The 17,467-nt window shown below is 30.8% G+C and overlaps 1 protein-coding gene across 5 annotated transcripts in view; it reads right to left on the reverse strand.

The window, feature by feature from the left end:
• Window positions 1–265: 265 nt before the first annotated feature.
• The window catches only part of LOC118204584 (uncharacterized), a 144,616-nt gene continuing 127,414 nt past the window's right edge, over window positions 266–17,467 (reverse strand). For all 5 annotated transcript variants that reach the window (XM_085808812.1, XM_085808814.1, XM_085808810.1 and 2 more), the window contains 3 exons: window positions 8,331–8,378; window positions 5,418–5,511; window positions 266–383 (listed from right to left, as the gene is read on the reverse strand). In XM_085808812.1, the coding sequence (XP_085664938.1) occupies window positions 5,430–5,511; window positions 8,331–8,378 (130 nt within the window). In that variant the 3' untranslated portion in view covers window positions 266–383; window positions 5,418–5,429. The remainder of the gene's footprint in view (window positions 384–5,417; window positions 5,512–8,330; window positions 8,379–17,467) is intronic.

Raw genomic sequence — 17,467 nt, forward strand, 5'->3', positions numbered from 1 at the left:
AACGAACCCGTACGCACGCAACAATACTATACATTTAAAAAGTGCATGCATGCACCCTAAAATGCTGTTAATACAAAATAAAAGAAAACAGCATCTAACTGTAATAATAACCTGATTATGAAATCTTATGATAAATTTAATCAAAAGTATATTTGCATTTTAATTACAATTAATTATTCAGATAAATTGTTATAAAACTTGAAGTAACACAAAAAAAATATTATAATAATTAAGGCACATTATGCACATTAATAACACAGTTACAAATTTTCAACAATTTTATTTTTATTTTATTTATTTATATTCCTTAAGATTTTAACAATTAACATGAAAATGTTGCTCTAAGCGTTCATGCTGCAGCTTCATGCAGCCTTCATGTTGATCTAAAAAGAAAATTATTATATTCATATTAGTTCAAAATGCATTAAAGTTTAGCTATTTTACTATGTGGTATAACAACATGTAGAACATATAAAATGCAAGTTACATAAGTTTAAAATGTATATCAAGAATTTAATATCTCACTCTTCGTGTCTAAAAAACATTAAGTGTAAGAAAATATATGTATTTAATATAAAGTATTATAACATAAACTTTTCAATGTTCTGAAACGATGCTTTAAGAAATACAACAAATTTGTCATTAGGAAATACACAATGAACCATTTCATGGCTATTGTATTAGAAATGCTGATTATTAGAGAAATTTAGACCCTGTATAAAAATTATATATGATGAATTCTTTATTAAAATTAAATACATCATAACTTCTGTCAATTAAATACTCTCAAATTCAGTTTACACTCATCTGTTTCAACAAAGCCTGCTTATATATGTACCCTAAATGTAATAAAAGATTGTCTACAAAAACTGTTTCCATATCCCTAAATCAACATTTGAAGTTAAACAGCAGCAATAGTTTACGTTGCAATCTACTTCCAGCAGTGACGAAAGGTTTTTCTCATGTATAAGAATTCAAACAAATGCAAATGGAAAAATATAGTTCAGCCTAGTAATGTTGAAGTCCTGAACATTCATAATTCAACATTTTGTACTATTCAAATTCTAGATAAAAAGTTGGCTGCATGGACATTTTCCAAAATTTCATTACATATAACACGAACAGAAGTCAGTTTTCTTTAGCAAGAATGCTATGAAAAGACCTTCCTTTCATAAACAGCTGTCGATTTACAAGGTATTTTCTCCCTCCTTTCGTCATGCCTTCGCGGTGTAACGATAGCACACTTCGCGTCTATTCGAGAGGTCCAGGTTCGAGTCCTGGCGATAGCATTGCTCATTTTTCATGTTTCCTGCTTCAATATAACCTAATGTCTCTACAGTGGCGCCCGAATAAAAAAAGGTGGCGGACAATAATTCATCACCACCAGGATTTGGCGACTAGGTCCCCTAATATCCGGTCGCCCTTTAAAAAGGGGAGCATACAAGATATTTTCTTCCTTCTTGCAGCAAGCCTTCGTGGTGTAACGGTAGCGCACTCGGCGCGTATTCGAGAGGTCCAGGTTTGAATCCCGGTGAGAGCATTCCTCATTTTTCCTGTCGGCTGCTTCAAAATAATCTAATTCTCTGCTGATCGCTTTATCGTAAATTAAATCAACCAACTAACTGCGTTTTGATCAAATATCAGTTTCAATAAGTGTTTTCTCATTCACACTGCATGATAAGCAGTGTGCGTATTACCACTTATGTATTTCATATAAATTACTTGCAAAAATTCTGTTGCTACAGGGCACAACTATAACCCACAGGAAACGCATATATACCGAATAGCTTCTTATTCGTATATTTTCACTGATTTTCAATTTTTATAGTTCACAAACATCTTCTAAAGTAAAAGTTCGTGATCGTGATGAATGACATCCAAGAATACTTACAATTACAAATAAAAATAGTTTACATAAGTTAAATACGAATAGTTTTTATATATCAAAATGTTGTATTGTTATTTTAGTAATGTGTTTGAGTATTGCCGAATGAGCTGCACATATGAGTCGCATTGATGGATTAGATATCCTGCATTACAGGCTTATGTTGTTATAAGTGTAACACCTAACTTCAACAGCACATTATGTGCTTTAAAATATGTGAGTGTAATCTTGTATCATGATACAGCATCTTTATTACGAAATGTAACATTATATACAATATCAACATCAAAGTCACTAATAATATTCGATAATAACCATTGTACAGTAATGAACACAGAATTTCACATTTTGAAGTAAAAAGTATTTAAACTCTATATAAATATTACTTTATTACAGATATTCTAGGGCACCAAACAACCGTAATGTTATTAAATTGTTGTATTATGCTTTAGTATCGTTATTACGTAGTGTGTTATGTTTTAACTCATGACCATTGCATTATATTATTAAGTTACTGCATAATATATCATACTTATTTAATAAAAAGGAAAAGAAATAATAAAAAATCTGAAAGCATTCAGAATTTAAGGGGCGTTTTTTTATTGCTTTGTGTTTTACCTTTATTTATTAAGTATCTTGTTCTTCGCACTTAAACCATAAAATTCATTTCAACAGCTATATCACAAAATAATTTAAAAAGAGCATATCTTTAGAATTTCTGATATTTTTCTTCCATACAATGTTGCCATTGCTTGCTTTGAAATCGCTGAGTTTGTTAATCAAAAATTCGTTACAAAATACGAAATAGATAATTTAATAAATTCCAAAGTTGGGCTTCCAGATGCCCATATTCAAGTGGAGGACTACATTATTCAAAATTTGATGTCTCTAGGTACCGTTGTTTTTTCACAGTACGAGAAACATACATTCAAGTAGATTCTTCATTCTTTAATTTCTTTAAATATAATGCAGGGTTCTAATATTTGGTGGCAACAATCTGAAAAGTGAAACGCCATTTACAGTGCAAAATGCCAAACCAAAGCAAAATGTCAAAACGAAATTAATAGCCGTTCTGGGCAAATTGTCCCTTTGGGCTAAAAAGAAAAAAAAATCGTGGCTATGAAATGCAATTCTGTCTTTATAAGGCTAGAAAAGCAATAAACAAAATGCACAACTCATAACAATGATACATTATAAAAAGCAACATACAGAATTCACTATACTTAATGTTTTATAATACATAAGCAGCGGCGAACTATAATAGCCACAAAACTAATGTTGCTGTACTTTATCAGATAATTTTTGCTCGAACATTTTAATGCTAATAAGAGCCGAAACCAATGCACGATTCTCATTATCCTTTACGAGACAATTTGTGCTAGGACGAATATACACAATGACAGAATGTATTACTGTTATCATCAACATTTACAGTTTGCATATGAGATGTATGCTATATTGCTGAGGTTCATTAAGCAGATTACAATAATAATATATATTTACAGGACAGGGCTTATTTAGTGCAATTAAGTACACTCATGTCCATAAATTAAGGATAATTCGGAGTCACGCCGAAATCGAACTCTAAAATAAATATAGCACCTGTAAAATCACTACACACATCTTCAAAAATTATATGCAAATTTCAGGAAGTAACCAGATGACACCGATGTTACGTCACAATGACGAGAGTGTAAGAGAGTGATATATAAGGAATACAGGCAAAGAAGTAAAATTGTTCGCAGGCGCTGTATAAGCATTTCAGTGCAATAACCGAATAGTTATGACACAAAGGACGCATTTGGATGATTTTTTACGTGGTAGAATTATCGGCCGTCTGGAATGTGGGCGTACCCAACTGGAAGTATCAGACGAACTTGGAATTGGCCAGAGAGTCATCTCCAGGCTTTGGCAACGATTCCAAGATGATGGTAATGTGAGTAGACGTTACAGCACAGGTCGCCCCAGAGTTACAACGCCGAATGAGGACCAGTATTTGGCAGTTACTGCCAAAAGAAACAGGCGGAGCACAGCTTCAGACCTGTCTCGTCAGTTCTCTTCAGCCATTGGTACGACAATTTCAAGGCAGACCGTGTACAGACGCTTAGGGCAGATTGGTCTATATGCTCGTAGACTTGTCAGATGCGTTCCACTTACTGCAACTTACTGTCGCCTGCGGTTAGCCTGGAGTAGAGAGCATGCATTGTGGACACCGCAACAGTGGGCTTGTGTGATGTTTTCCGACGAGTCCAGGTTTAGCTTGCAGTCTGATTTTCACCGGACTTTCATATGGAGAGCTCCAGGTACCCGTTACCACCAAGAAAATATCATTGAACGACATCGTTTCGGTGGTGCAGGAGTGCTCGTTTGGAGTGGAATTATTCTGGGTTCCAGAACTGACCTGCATGTTCAAATTGGAACCATGACAAGCCAAATCTATCGGGACGTCATTCTGGAACAACATGTACGTTTGTTTCGGGGCTACATGGGCGCACAATTTGTGTTTATGGATGACAACGGCCGTCCTCACCGTGCAAACATCGTAAGTGAATGCCTTCAATCGGAGGATATCACCCATATGGACTGGCCAGCATTCTCACCGGACTTGAATCCAGTAGAGCACGTGTGGGATATGCTTGGCCGACGAGTTGCAGCCCGTCAACATCCTCCTACATGTCTACCGGAACTTCGGAGAGCACTGCTTTTTGAGCGGTGTAATATCCTCCAAGATCAGATCGATAATTTGATACTCAGCATGCCTAGGCGTTGTACGGACTGTATTGCATCGTCTGGGAGACATACAATGTATTAACAATCATACCAACCATGTAATATTGGTTTTTTTAAAATAGTTTTTTTTTTTTTTTTTTTTTTTTTTTTTTTTTTTTTTTTTGTAATTTGCTCCAGGGAGAAAAAATCGCTAATTTTTTTAATAATATCAAACATATAGCATCTTTTGCTCTTTACCTTTTGTTTAATAAATAAGCTTTACAAATAAGTCAAATTTGTTTGGCTTCTAACTCTTCCTTTGCCTGATTTTGCATTATCCTTAATTTATTGACATGAGTGTATTATGAGGCAATATGTGAAATGATAAAAGGAAAACGTCTGATACTGAATTATTCTGATATCAATTTTTGGTGAATTTCTGTCAACAAGAAGCGCATTCAAATCCAGACGCTTCCGGTCTGTGCATGCGCATTTTAGATAGTATTCTTGTCAAATGCATGTTTAATGGCCATTGTTAGTTTCATGTGCTCAGTTTTCAAGTTTTCTCTATTTGTGCAGTAAATAACGAGCCAGTTTCTCCTTTAGAAAGTCCTGTTCTCCTATGCTTTGACATATTCAAATAAGAACACAAACGCTAAGGAACATAATACTCTTACATACACAAGAAAAATAATTTTAAAAAGCAAAAAAAATAAAAATAAAAAATAAAAAAAAATAAAATAAAATAAAATAAAATAAAATAAAAATAAATAAAAATAAAAAAATTAATAAATAAAATAAGAATAAAACAAATTTTAATTACTTTTTGGGGATATTAGGTGCTCGCACTTTTACTCCCCCCCTGATCATGGTCTTCTTCTTCCTTTTTATCTTTCTCCTCTTTTTCTTTCACCTCCCTAAAAAAGTATCATTTGAAATTGAAATAAATACAGGATCATTTGTTAGCACATAAAAATGCATAAAGTAATGCAAACTGAAGAGCAAAAATGAATCAAAATCACTTTCATAATTACCTCGAAGGTTAAATATTTATATAGCATACGCATAAGGCATATTTATGTTTTGGAAAGAATAAAGCTATTTTTTCAGGAAATAAAGCATTTTAAGGAAACACAGGGAAAAGAATGTTAGCTATAGGAAATCCGAAACTCTAAATTACAACTGACTTTTTTAAAGCAGATAAATCTGGGGTGAGATAAAACTGTGTAAATTTAATCTTGCTTTTCAAAACAGCAAAGTGTTTAATAAAATTAGCACCATACATCCAAAACTAGTGTGACAGTTAATAAATGCGTGTAAACATAGGAATACAAATAAAATATACGTAATAATAAATTACGAATAAATATGAGCGAACTGCAAAGCTATTTGGAAGGTAAAGAAAAGTATTATTGTCATGCAGTAATAAAGCAATAAATTCTAAAAAATCATCTTAATTTAAAACCGAAGGAAATAAGCACTTCTTATTAATGATATACACATAAACTCATTTCACTTTTCAAAACAGCTTTTGAAAATGTAAAAATTAAAGAATGACAAAAAGGGACTCATTGTCTTGAAAAATGGATCACATTTGATACACTATTATCTTAACAAAAATGGATAACATAATAAGTAACAAATTTTACTTTACTTTAATGACAAATTGTACTGGGAAATCCATAGGCATCAAGTAATCTACAACTAGATACTACAACATTTTTCTCTTTTCTTTTGAAAATTTAAGGATTATTCAAATCGCCTATGAATTTAACTTTTTTTGAATTCATAAGAGATTTCAATAGTCGTAAAATCTTAAACTTCACATATAGGTAGGAAGATATATATCCGAAGTGCTTAAAATTAAATGAAACCAATAAATGAAATGATTAAGGGGAATTAGGATATTACCATCAAAACTTACAACCACACCGTAAGATAAAAGAATTTTTCACCGTTAAAACCATTAAATTTATTAAATGGAACTCTAATACTTCAAGAAAAAATACCACCAACGCTATCTATATTGAATCTATAATTAACAGATATCTATAAATAATAATGCCACTAGAGTTAATAAAACGTGTAATAATATGCCAAAAAGAAATGCTCGTACTAATTGATAACCTAATTAATAACAGCGTACTAATTTTATTTATTGCTAAGCAAATACAAATACGAAAGTGTAAAATGTTTTTAAATTTGTATCTAGGAAAGAATTTTTTTTTCCTCAAAGAATAGCATATTTTTACTAATGTATACCCATCAAGAGGCAGGAGTTACAATATCAATTATCCGAATTTCTAATTATTTATCTTGCATGTCAAATATTTATATGCAGCTAAATTAAGAAATGAAACAGAAGTAATTTAAGCCAAAATTGCCGATATTTTGCAATTTAGGCTACAATTTTGCAATGATTCTGATTTGGAGATTCATTAGCAATTGCTTGTTTTTGTGAAATTTCATTATCAGAACCCTTTTACAAATTACACTCGAATAGTTCTCGTGAATAGAACAAATAAGAAATAAGGTAGTTGCTTTGCTAATTTTATGTTTCTCTTTCGCCTGCTTCTCTTCTGTTTTTAGTTTTGCTATCTTTATTTCAGACCTTTTATATAAGATAAAAATTTGGTCAAACGATTAGTTTATGCCATAGCCTGGTTTGAGAGATACTGATGAAAAGAGGTTAAAGCTTCATCCCACATAACTGTAACTTCAAGTTATGATGAAGTTTAAAGCTTCATCCCACATAACTGTAACTGCTTCTTTGTTTTCTACCACTTCTGCTTGCAAAATGTTTCGCGTAACGCCCTATTTTTGTACAGCACAAAATGGAGAGGAGGGTTGTAAGAGGAAAATGTAAGGAAAGGCACAGTATAAGCTGCGTAACTGACTTAAAATGCATTAGAGTAACATTCAGTAATAATGAGGCATAAACAAAAATGGGCTGGTAAACATTTAGAAGAGATATACAAAATAAACTACTCATAACAATGATACACTATAAAAGCAATATGTAACGTTTACAATGCATAACATTTTATAATGCACAGAAATTATGAAGTATAATAGCTACAGAGTTATCACTGCTATACTTTATCAGATAATTTGGGTTGAAAAACTTTAAATTACATTAATAAGAACCTAAGTCATCGCACGATTCTTGTCTTTCAAACAAGACAATTTATCCTAGAATAAATATATTTAATGACAAAATAATGCTAAGTTACATTTACCGTTTACATTTGGCATACAAGTTCGCTGAGAGGCGCTACGTAATTTATAATAGCCTTATAGACTTAAATAACAAGGCTTATTTAATGCCGTTAGGAGTTATGAGGCAATATTTACAACGATTAAAGCGAAACATGTGAAATCAGACTATTGTGATATCAATTCTTGTTGAATTCCTGTCGACAAGAACTGCAGCAAAATTCATAAAAGTTCAGTATTATTCAAGACATGGCGCTTTGTAGATAGTGTTGTTGTTTCATACATGCCTATTGGCCACTGTTATTTTTCTGTGCTTATTTTTCACGGTTTTTTCCCATTTTCAACGTAAATATGAGAAATTTTCCCTAAGAATATCCTCCGAAAAAAAATCCATACCCTTAGCTAGATAGCCCTGCTGCGCCTCCGCCTTATTCAAGTAAGAAAATGAACTCTATGGAATACACGTCTTAATTCTGAAACAAAACTAGTTTTAAAAACAAAAGAAATAAAAATCACTTACCGTTTTACTTTTTTGGGAGGATTTTCATTTTCCTCGTCTTCCGAATACCTACCGAAAACAAAATCATTTGAAAATCAACGAAAGTTGGAGTTTTGGGCACACAGATATGCAAAAAAGTGACATAAATTGAATGTTAGAATGGTACATATTAGAAAAGAGTAAAATTTTAACTTCTTGGGCTTATCATGACGACTGAAAATAGAGTAGGCCCTCAGTTAATAAATATATAGACAAGAAAAATAGTACAGTAAATACTACATATTTTCAACTAAAACTATAAATCCTTTCAAGTCATCCTTCTTTATCCCTCTGTTACTTAGCTTTCAGACGAAAAATAAATAAATAAAAATAAAAAGGGGAATAAAAACCCTTAAAAAATGTATAGGGTGTAGACCACTCCAACTTTTTTAAGTTGACTCTTCATGAAGTTAATTGAAATTTAATTTTCTCGTAAAATTTTAGTACAAAAAAGAATTTCTGATTGATGTTGTTCAATTTATGTGCATACTTTTTAAATACGGGCACTTTGATTAAAACTGTTTTGCAATAAATTTTTTAGAGATGTTGGTTTTCCAATTTATAAGTTTAATTGTAGAAAAATTGAATTTCCTTTTTTTATTAAAATGCTTAAATTCCTTTAGATTACAAATACTCCTTAATCCAAGTAATCTATAAATAGCGGGTTCTTATTGATCTCGTTTAGTTTTAAAAAGCTGGGATAAATATCGTTAGTTTCAATAAGATGATAATTGTTAAATGTAATCATATCATCCATATACCTGAATATATAAGAAAATTTATTGAAATAATCTTCTGAAAGTTGTTTAAGAAACTCATAGTCTTTCGTAAATAAATATAGATTACGTGAGTGTGTTCAGTAAGAATTTCCCATTGGAATACCATCTGTTTGCATGTAAAGAGTGTTTGCATGTTTGATAAAGTTATTAAAAAGCGAGAAATAGATATATTCTTTCCATTTTTGTAAATTTAGTACAGTAAGCATTTCAAGTAAAAAAATTTGGAAGCTCTAGAGGGCATTCATAGATGTCTTTAAGTGGAAGAGATGTATAAAGATTTTCAGTGTCATAGCAGTTTATAATGTAAACCTTTGGTTTTTCAATTTTTTTTCAATTATTTGCAAGTTATCGTTAATAATCCAACAATAGTGTTTTTCAGCATTGACATTTTCAAAAATAATATTACGTATTAATTTAAGCAGATTAGCAAATATATAATCAAAATTCTTCTTAAAATTTCTAATGCAATAAATTGCATATAATATTTGCAAAAAATCTAAATTAGATAGGACTTTTATGAAAGTTTGGAATAGCATATAAATTGGCAAATCTATTATTTGCAGTAAAAAGAAGAAATTTCCTTCTTTTTTTTTTTTTTTTTTTTTTTTCCCTGTGTGTGTGTGTGTGTGTGTGAAATGCATTATTTTTGTTGATAGTTGACGTTTCTTTATTTTTTTTAAATACGATAAATTGCAGATTTAATGAGTTCCTTTTCAATAAGAGAATTATAGAACGTTTTTTCATAAAACACTAACAATTTTGCTCGCTTTATCAACTTTGGTAATTGTAAACTTTTTTTTTCCCACTAGCGTAATTTTCTGAAATAATTCATTTATCTTCTTTTTACTTTGATCTATCATTTCATTTTTCCATTCCTCAAAACGTTGAGCTGGTGAACTTAGAAGAGAACTTGCTTTCAACATGAAGTTGTCAATATCTGCTAAAATACTTTCGAAACAATTGAATTTAGAAATGTATTTCACTTGTCTAAATTTTACAGCTTTTTTCATGAGCTGCTTTAATTCTTACCCCTGTACTATTTCCAGATTTCCTGTAATTATATGTTTATATTGTTCATAGACATATGGTAAAAATTCCTCTTCATTACACTATCAAGTTGCAGAACAATTTTCTTCATGGTGGTTGGTAATGTAATTGCTAATTCTTTGTTTGTAATTGGTAATTCTTTGTTGCATTTTAAAGCTCACTATTATTTTAAAGTCTGTTGCTGGAAATTTTAATTGAGCTTGTTGAAAGATCTTATGCAGATTGATATTATTAAAACTTTTATGAAGAAAGTTGATAGTTCAGAAAATTCTTTAGTACTTAGTGGAAATGCAGCTAAATTTAAATTTGATAAAATCTATTTAATGCTGTTCGATAATGCTGTTTCCTTTAAACTTATTTTTGAAGAAATTTTGAATGATAAGCAGATGTTTGTGAGAAAATGAATACAAATTGTTAATAACATTCTTCTTAAAATTAGGCTAATCAAACATTTTCTATTTTGATTGCAGTACAGAGGTAAATTTAGATGTTGTAACTTTCTTCCTTTTTCATCTGGTTCCTTTTCGTGTTTTTTTTTTTTTTTTTTTTTTCCTCCTGAGAAAGCTGAACTACTCGTAAACTGTAGAATTAAATTTAGACTTTTTATTGAGCGATGAATTTAATCCATATGGGTAAAGCGTCCTATACTGTAGCATATAAAGAGATTCCTTTAAAGTTATTATTATTATTATTATTATTAGGAACAATATCTATGATTTTAATAGCAATAGTGTTGAAATCATGAAATTTGAAATGTTCCAGCTCCTTTGTGGTTGAATTAATAGTGCTGTTACTGATTGCAAACTTTTTAATGTGTGATCTATGGTTGTTGATTCTGATGTTAAGATTATGTTTAGTTTGTCCAATGTAAACAAGATTGCAAGTTTTTCAAGTAATGGAGTAAACAGAATTAAACGTTTTTCAAAGCGACTGCTGTTTTCTTGCATTAGGGTTGTTTGGAGCATCATTATGTCTACAGGTTAATCAGTTGGAGCTCAGATATTCTTTATTTTCTGTATTTTTGATAGAATCAAGTAGTAAAAATTTCATCCCCTTTGACCATTTGACAGAACTAAAATACTAGTAAATAGAAAACTTAAAAATAATATTAATATATATATGCAAAATATAAAAAAAACACGATGGCTTTGCTCTATGCGAACAAGCAACCTCTAATTAACTTTCCGCAATTTCAGGATCTTTCTCCTAGACCAGTACTTTTGAGAACATGCCAGCCTATTACGTAACCGCTTCTATAAATAGAGAACTCGCGCCTCCAAGTATATTTTTTATGTGAAGATAGTTCTATGTTATTGCGCCCATCTGGCATAAATTTGATTGAGCCAGATAAACTACTGATCTCAGAAGTAATCTGGCTATAAGTTATCAGTCAGTCAGTCAGTCAGTATTTGCGTTAGAGAGAGACCGCTTTCTCCGACTGCTATTAAGATCTACGCTGCTGCTCTCTCATCTGCCTTCATTAGTTAGAATACTATGACGCATTGAATTTAATTCTATTTAGTTAAGGGTGATAATATGCCTTTCAAATGAATAAAGATGTGGAATCAAGACAATTAACCTTCTGTGTCGTCGTTTCATTGCCAAGCTTCATTCATGTGCCCGACTACCAAAATATTACAACTTATTAATTAACCGCTAGGATTTATTCTGTCTGAAAAGAGCTCCTCTGGATTTATTTTTCTAAATTCATCGTCTACTGTAAATCAGAGTCAAGGACATCAAGTGACAATCATCTGCGAATCTCCCTGTGCTTTTCTTTTCTTTGTCGGCTACGAAATGTGGCGCTTCAAATCTGAGTTTTGTGCAAACTGATTATCGGTGCTTCAAAAATGGAGACAAGAGCTAAAGCCACGATGACAAATACGCAAGAATCAGTAGCCGCTATCGATGCAACAAAATCCCAGTTTGCTATTGTTGATGGATCCAAAAGTGATATACCTGTGGATAATTGCATTCTGCTGTTTCAACAAAAATGCAACGCAAAAAATATTCAAGATAAGAACAAACCACTAGTATTCTCTGAGTGCCTGAGAGGACAAGCACTTGCATACTTCTTTCGCGAGTGTTTAGTCAAGGACTGGGAAACAGTGAAAGAGAAATTCAGTACATACTTTTCCAGTGCAGAGGTGACATTTAATGACTTTGCATCTGTCACATAAGAAAAATTTAATAATAATCACCTCTAATTTCGTAATAAATTAAGATATGCATCTAGTGTAAAACTGAATGATTCTACAATGGTTGAAGCCCTTAGTCAGGGTCTTCCAGAAGCACAGCGGATGCTGCTCACTACCCAGAAAATAAATAAGATTGAACTAGCTCGAAAACTTTTCCCAATTTCAGTGCCACTGGACGGAGTAGAAAGTGCAAGAAGTGATTACAGATTTGTTGCTCCGAGGCAAGCTCTACCTAGATATTCCGCTAGGCCATTTCAACCAAATCAGTATAGGCCTCGGCCTTTTCAATATCCTTATAGGCCGCTTAATTATCAGCCAATACCTTCTTTAACCTATCATAACACAGCGCCAAAAAATGAACAGAAAAGGTGATTATGTTCTAAAGTTAATCTCCAAACTGAACAACAAAATGTACCAGGGGTTATAGATACAGGTTCTCAGGTAAACGTTCTTTCTTACAATATTTTTAAGGGTATTGGTAAAACCTTTGAACAAGTTGAAGATAAATCTAATAGCAAATTATTTTCTCTATCTTCTAGTCAGATTCATGTAGAAAGTATTATTAAAATATCATGTAAAATAGGTAAACTCCCTAATGATGTAATATTTTTGGTAAAGTCTAATTTAAATTATTTATTTTTATCTTCATCCTGTGTTTCACTGTTCAAATTACAATTGAATTTTTATAATTATCAAGTTTATCAGTTTAGAAAACAGGTGAGTAAAATTGTTAAATTAGATAAGTTTTTTCAAAGTAATTTTGTATGTAAAAATGATATCAATGCTAAACAACCTGGTAAGTATTTAGAAAATAGTGAAAATTTTGTATGTAAATGTGATATTAGTACTAAAACCTATGGTAATTATTTTGAAAATAGAAAAAATTCTGACAGTAAATTACAAAAATTTTTGAATAGTTATAATCATATATTTGCTAAAAGTAAATATGATGGTGGTTTTATAAAGATTGAACCCCCCTCCCAGAGTTGTATTAACTTCTGAATTACCAATAGCCTATATGCCATATCGAACATCTCCTAAAGATAATAGTGAAATTAAGAAGCAAACAGATGAGTTGTTAAATGCTGGAATAATTAAACCTTCTTCCAGTCCTTATGCTGCTCCTGTAACTTTAGCTTATAAGCGTGATGAACAGGCAAAAACTAGGTTGTGTATTGATTAAAGAAAGCTTAATCAAATTACAAAAGCTCATTCTGAGCCCATTCCTAGAATTGATGCTGTATTAGATCAATTAACAAATGCACAAATTTTCTCTACATTGGATTTAGCATCAGGCTATTGGCATATAACATTAAATGAAAAAGATATTGAAAAATTGGCATTTACTACAAATTTTGGACTTTATGAGTTTACTAGACTACCTTTTGGTTGGAAGATTTCCCCAGCTGTTTTTCAAAGAGATCTTAGACAAATTTTAAACAAATATCAAATTCAATTTGCTTTAAATTATTTTGATGATATTATAGTATTTTCTCCAAATTTTGATGAACATTTAAACCATTTTAAAATAATATTTGATATATGTGAAAAAGAAAATATAAAATTAAACCAATCTGAACGTAATTTTGCTAAAGAAAAAATAAATTTTCTAGGATATAAAATTCAAGCAGGTCAATACCAGCCCAGTAATGCAAATATAGAGGTTATTAAGGAATTGCAACCCCCCTAAAAATGTCAAAGAGTTGCAAAGATTTTTAGGAAGTATTAATGTATATCATAAATTTATTCAAAATTATGCTAAAATTAGAGTTCCTCTAACAAATTTACTTAAGAAAGATACCCACTATAAGTGGACTGATGAATGTCAAATAGCTTTTCAAAAATTAAAAGCTGCATTAATTTCTAGGCCTATTTTAACTTTGTTTAATCCTAAATATCCTTGTCATGTATTTGTTGATGCCTTTAAAGAAGCTGTTCGTGCTGTTTTAAAACAAGAACATCCTGATGATAATTTACATCCAATTGCTTTTCATTCTAGTAAGTTAAGATCTTATGAACAAAATTATGCAATTATTGAGCTGGAATGTTTATCTATTATCGATGTAATTGATACATTTTATTATTATTTACAGGTAATAATTTTACTGTACATACTGACCATGCTGCTCTAGTCTGGCTTAAAAATATAAAACATCCTAAAGGTCGCTTATTTAGATGGTGTTTAAAATTATCTATCTATAATTTTGATATAAAGTATAAAAAGGGATCCACTAATGTTGAAGCTGACATGCTATCTAGAAATCCTATTTGTCAGCATTTAAGATTGCAAGTTAATTTATTATCATTAGAAGAAATAAAAGAATATCAAAATTTAGACAATATTTGTAATCCTAAATATAAGAAAATGAATGATGTATTAACTATTAAAAAACAAGGACTGTATAAAATTGTAATTCCAATGTCTCTTCGTACTAACTTACTCGAAAAAGCACATCTACAATTTGGTCATATTGGCGTGTCCTCAATCCTCAATATTATTGGCCAGGAATTATTCAAGATGTTAGAAATTATTGCAAGCATTGTGAAGTATGTCAGTTTAATAAGAAAAGTAAACAAAAGAAATTTGGTTTAATGCAAAATTTACCATCGGTCAGTGAACCTTTTGAAATATTGTCTGTTGATACTGTTGGAGGTTTAAATTTTTATAATTCTACTAAAAAGTATATTCACATAATTATTGATCATGCAACCATGTATATTTGGACTTTTGCTTCTAAAAGTGTAACTACTGATACTTATATAAATTGCTTAAGAAACATTTTTCAAATTCAGGTACCAAAGAAAATTTTAAGTGATAGGAATGCTGCTTTTACAACTTTAAATTTCAAAATTTAAGCACTTTTTAAGGAATCACAACGTAAAACAATTATTAACCACCCCAAATAGACCCCACACTAACGGTAAAATTGAACGTGTTAATCAAACAATTATAACTAGATTAAAATGTAAACTAAATTCTTATCAAGGTAATAAATGATGATTTTCAGATTATCATTTAGTTATTGCAAGTGTGACATTACTAAGCTGGGAAAGTGTACTAAACTGAGTTAAGCTTGCCCTCATGTTTATAATCTTAGTTATTATTTGTAACCAACTTATGACGTTTATGGGCATTCATAGTATATTTTTACTCTTCTCTCTACGAAAATCCTTATTTTCATTCCATCCAGGAAAGCTTTGATTTTGAAACCTATCACTGGTATAAAAACATGACAAACATAAGCAATTCCAGAAAGAAATTGCAAGTATTTTGACCGTTATATTTACAGTTACAGTATTTCAGAGTTAGATATAGCTATTAACCCTATATTTTGATATGGGAACAGCTAAGACCAAGCAACCAGAATAAACTAAACCAACCATGCAGACCAAGCAACCAGAATAAAGTCCAACTTAAAATATACATGCCACCCTAATCAGAATATAATGATCGGCTATACGCAGTCATGTGCAACTAACCAGAACAATGAATACCTATAACACAGATATAATATTCACGTACAAGTTATAATATTATATAAATAGTATACTTTACACTTATAGTTTTGCTATATTAAAATAAAATATTTCCTTTAAAACATGCGAATGTACTTTTTTAAAGCATAATCTAATTTTAACAGCGAGGCTGCAAAGTTTAATTTTTTTGTAGGTGGGAAATAGTGTTACATTGGCCTGATTCTAAAACGTTTGTTGCTGAAATGTAAAAAAAAAAAAAAATCAATCCTACTCCCTCGGCAACGTCTTCGACAGTCTCCAGACTATAAAAGTATTACATTAAATAATCTGACTAAGGAAAAAAGTCTTTTGAACTAATTAAAAGAAAGTCGTGCTTAGAAAACAATTAGAAATATAGTAGAAGGCAATAATTATACAATGCATGGATATTTAGCCGAGTTGAAATTTTAAAATATAAGGAACGCGAATTTTTTTTCCTTGTTTACACATTATTTTGTGCCGTACTGAAAATGTTTTCAGAAAAGACTGCACCTCAAATAAAGAAACATTCAAACTGAACTTTCAGAACATACATGTCTAATACCAGCCCTTTAAAAAATACGCCTGCTCTTGCATTTCTTAAAAGCTGTATGTAGGTCATAAATAACACGAAAGCGTATTATTACGCGCAAAACAAGGTTGATATCTGTAACATTATTTCAAGAGGCATTCATTTTCCGCTTTCGTACTTAACTTCTGACAGGCAATTAATGAACTAGAAAGTGAACTTAATCTTTGCTTGAATAAGCCTTCAGATGCAGACGGATTATAATTTTTGATTCGGAAAATATTTTTACCTTACACAAAATCTTTCCCTTTCTGTATCAAATCTTATCTTGTGGTGATTATAAATTAACAAATGTGACTAAGTGAAACAACGTGACTAAAGCAAAAACTTTTAAAGCCATTAAAAAAGAAAATAAGCCTGCTGCCATCTTTTTCGTATGACCTCTGTAGATCATAACTGACAAACACGTTTATTATTATGAACAAAACGTGGCTGATCTCTCTAATACGTTTTTAAGAAATTCATTTTTCGCTTTACAGTCGGTTTAAGAGCTAGGAACTGAACATTATCTTTTAATGAATTTGTGTTTAGCATCAGTATAAATGAATGGAAGAATGGTGGATGGCATGTGTTTTGATTATAAAATTCTGTATCAATTGCTAACTTCTGGCGAACCAAAAATAAGAAACTAAAATCTTCAGTTTTATATTTCGCACAAACGTTGTACTAAATAGTCGAAATGCATCAGGACATATTATATTATTGTTATATTTTTACTTAGTTATGAATAGAGGTATCAAAAACTTTCATTAATATCTTAATTTTGTTATTTACTTTATTAAAAATTTTACATAAAGTTTCTCGAAAAATGTAGTATTGGTTTTGTGCATAAACAGATCTTAGTAATAAAAATGAGAAGTTTGCATGTTTATTAAATTTCTAGTTCTTACTAGTAATACCTAGATATCACAAATTCCATTAGTAAATAGGGAAATGAGAATAATAATATTGGCTGTTCCTCAGCGTTAATCAAAAGAAAATATAATGTCGACTAATTTTCTGGGCTGAAAT

Source organism: Stegodyphus dumicola, chromosome X2, assembly GCF_044657685.1.
Source record: "Stegodyphus dumicola isolate Sdum_Otavi_A_Nest chromosome X2, ASM4465768v1".
Classification (NCBI taxonomy): domain Eukaryota; kingdom Metazoa; phylum Arthropoda; class Arachnida; order Araneae; family Eresidae; genus Stegodyphus; species Stegodyphus dumicola.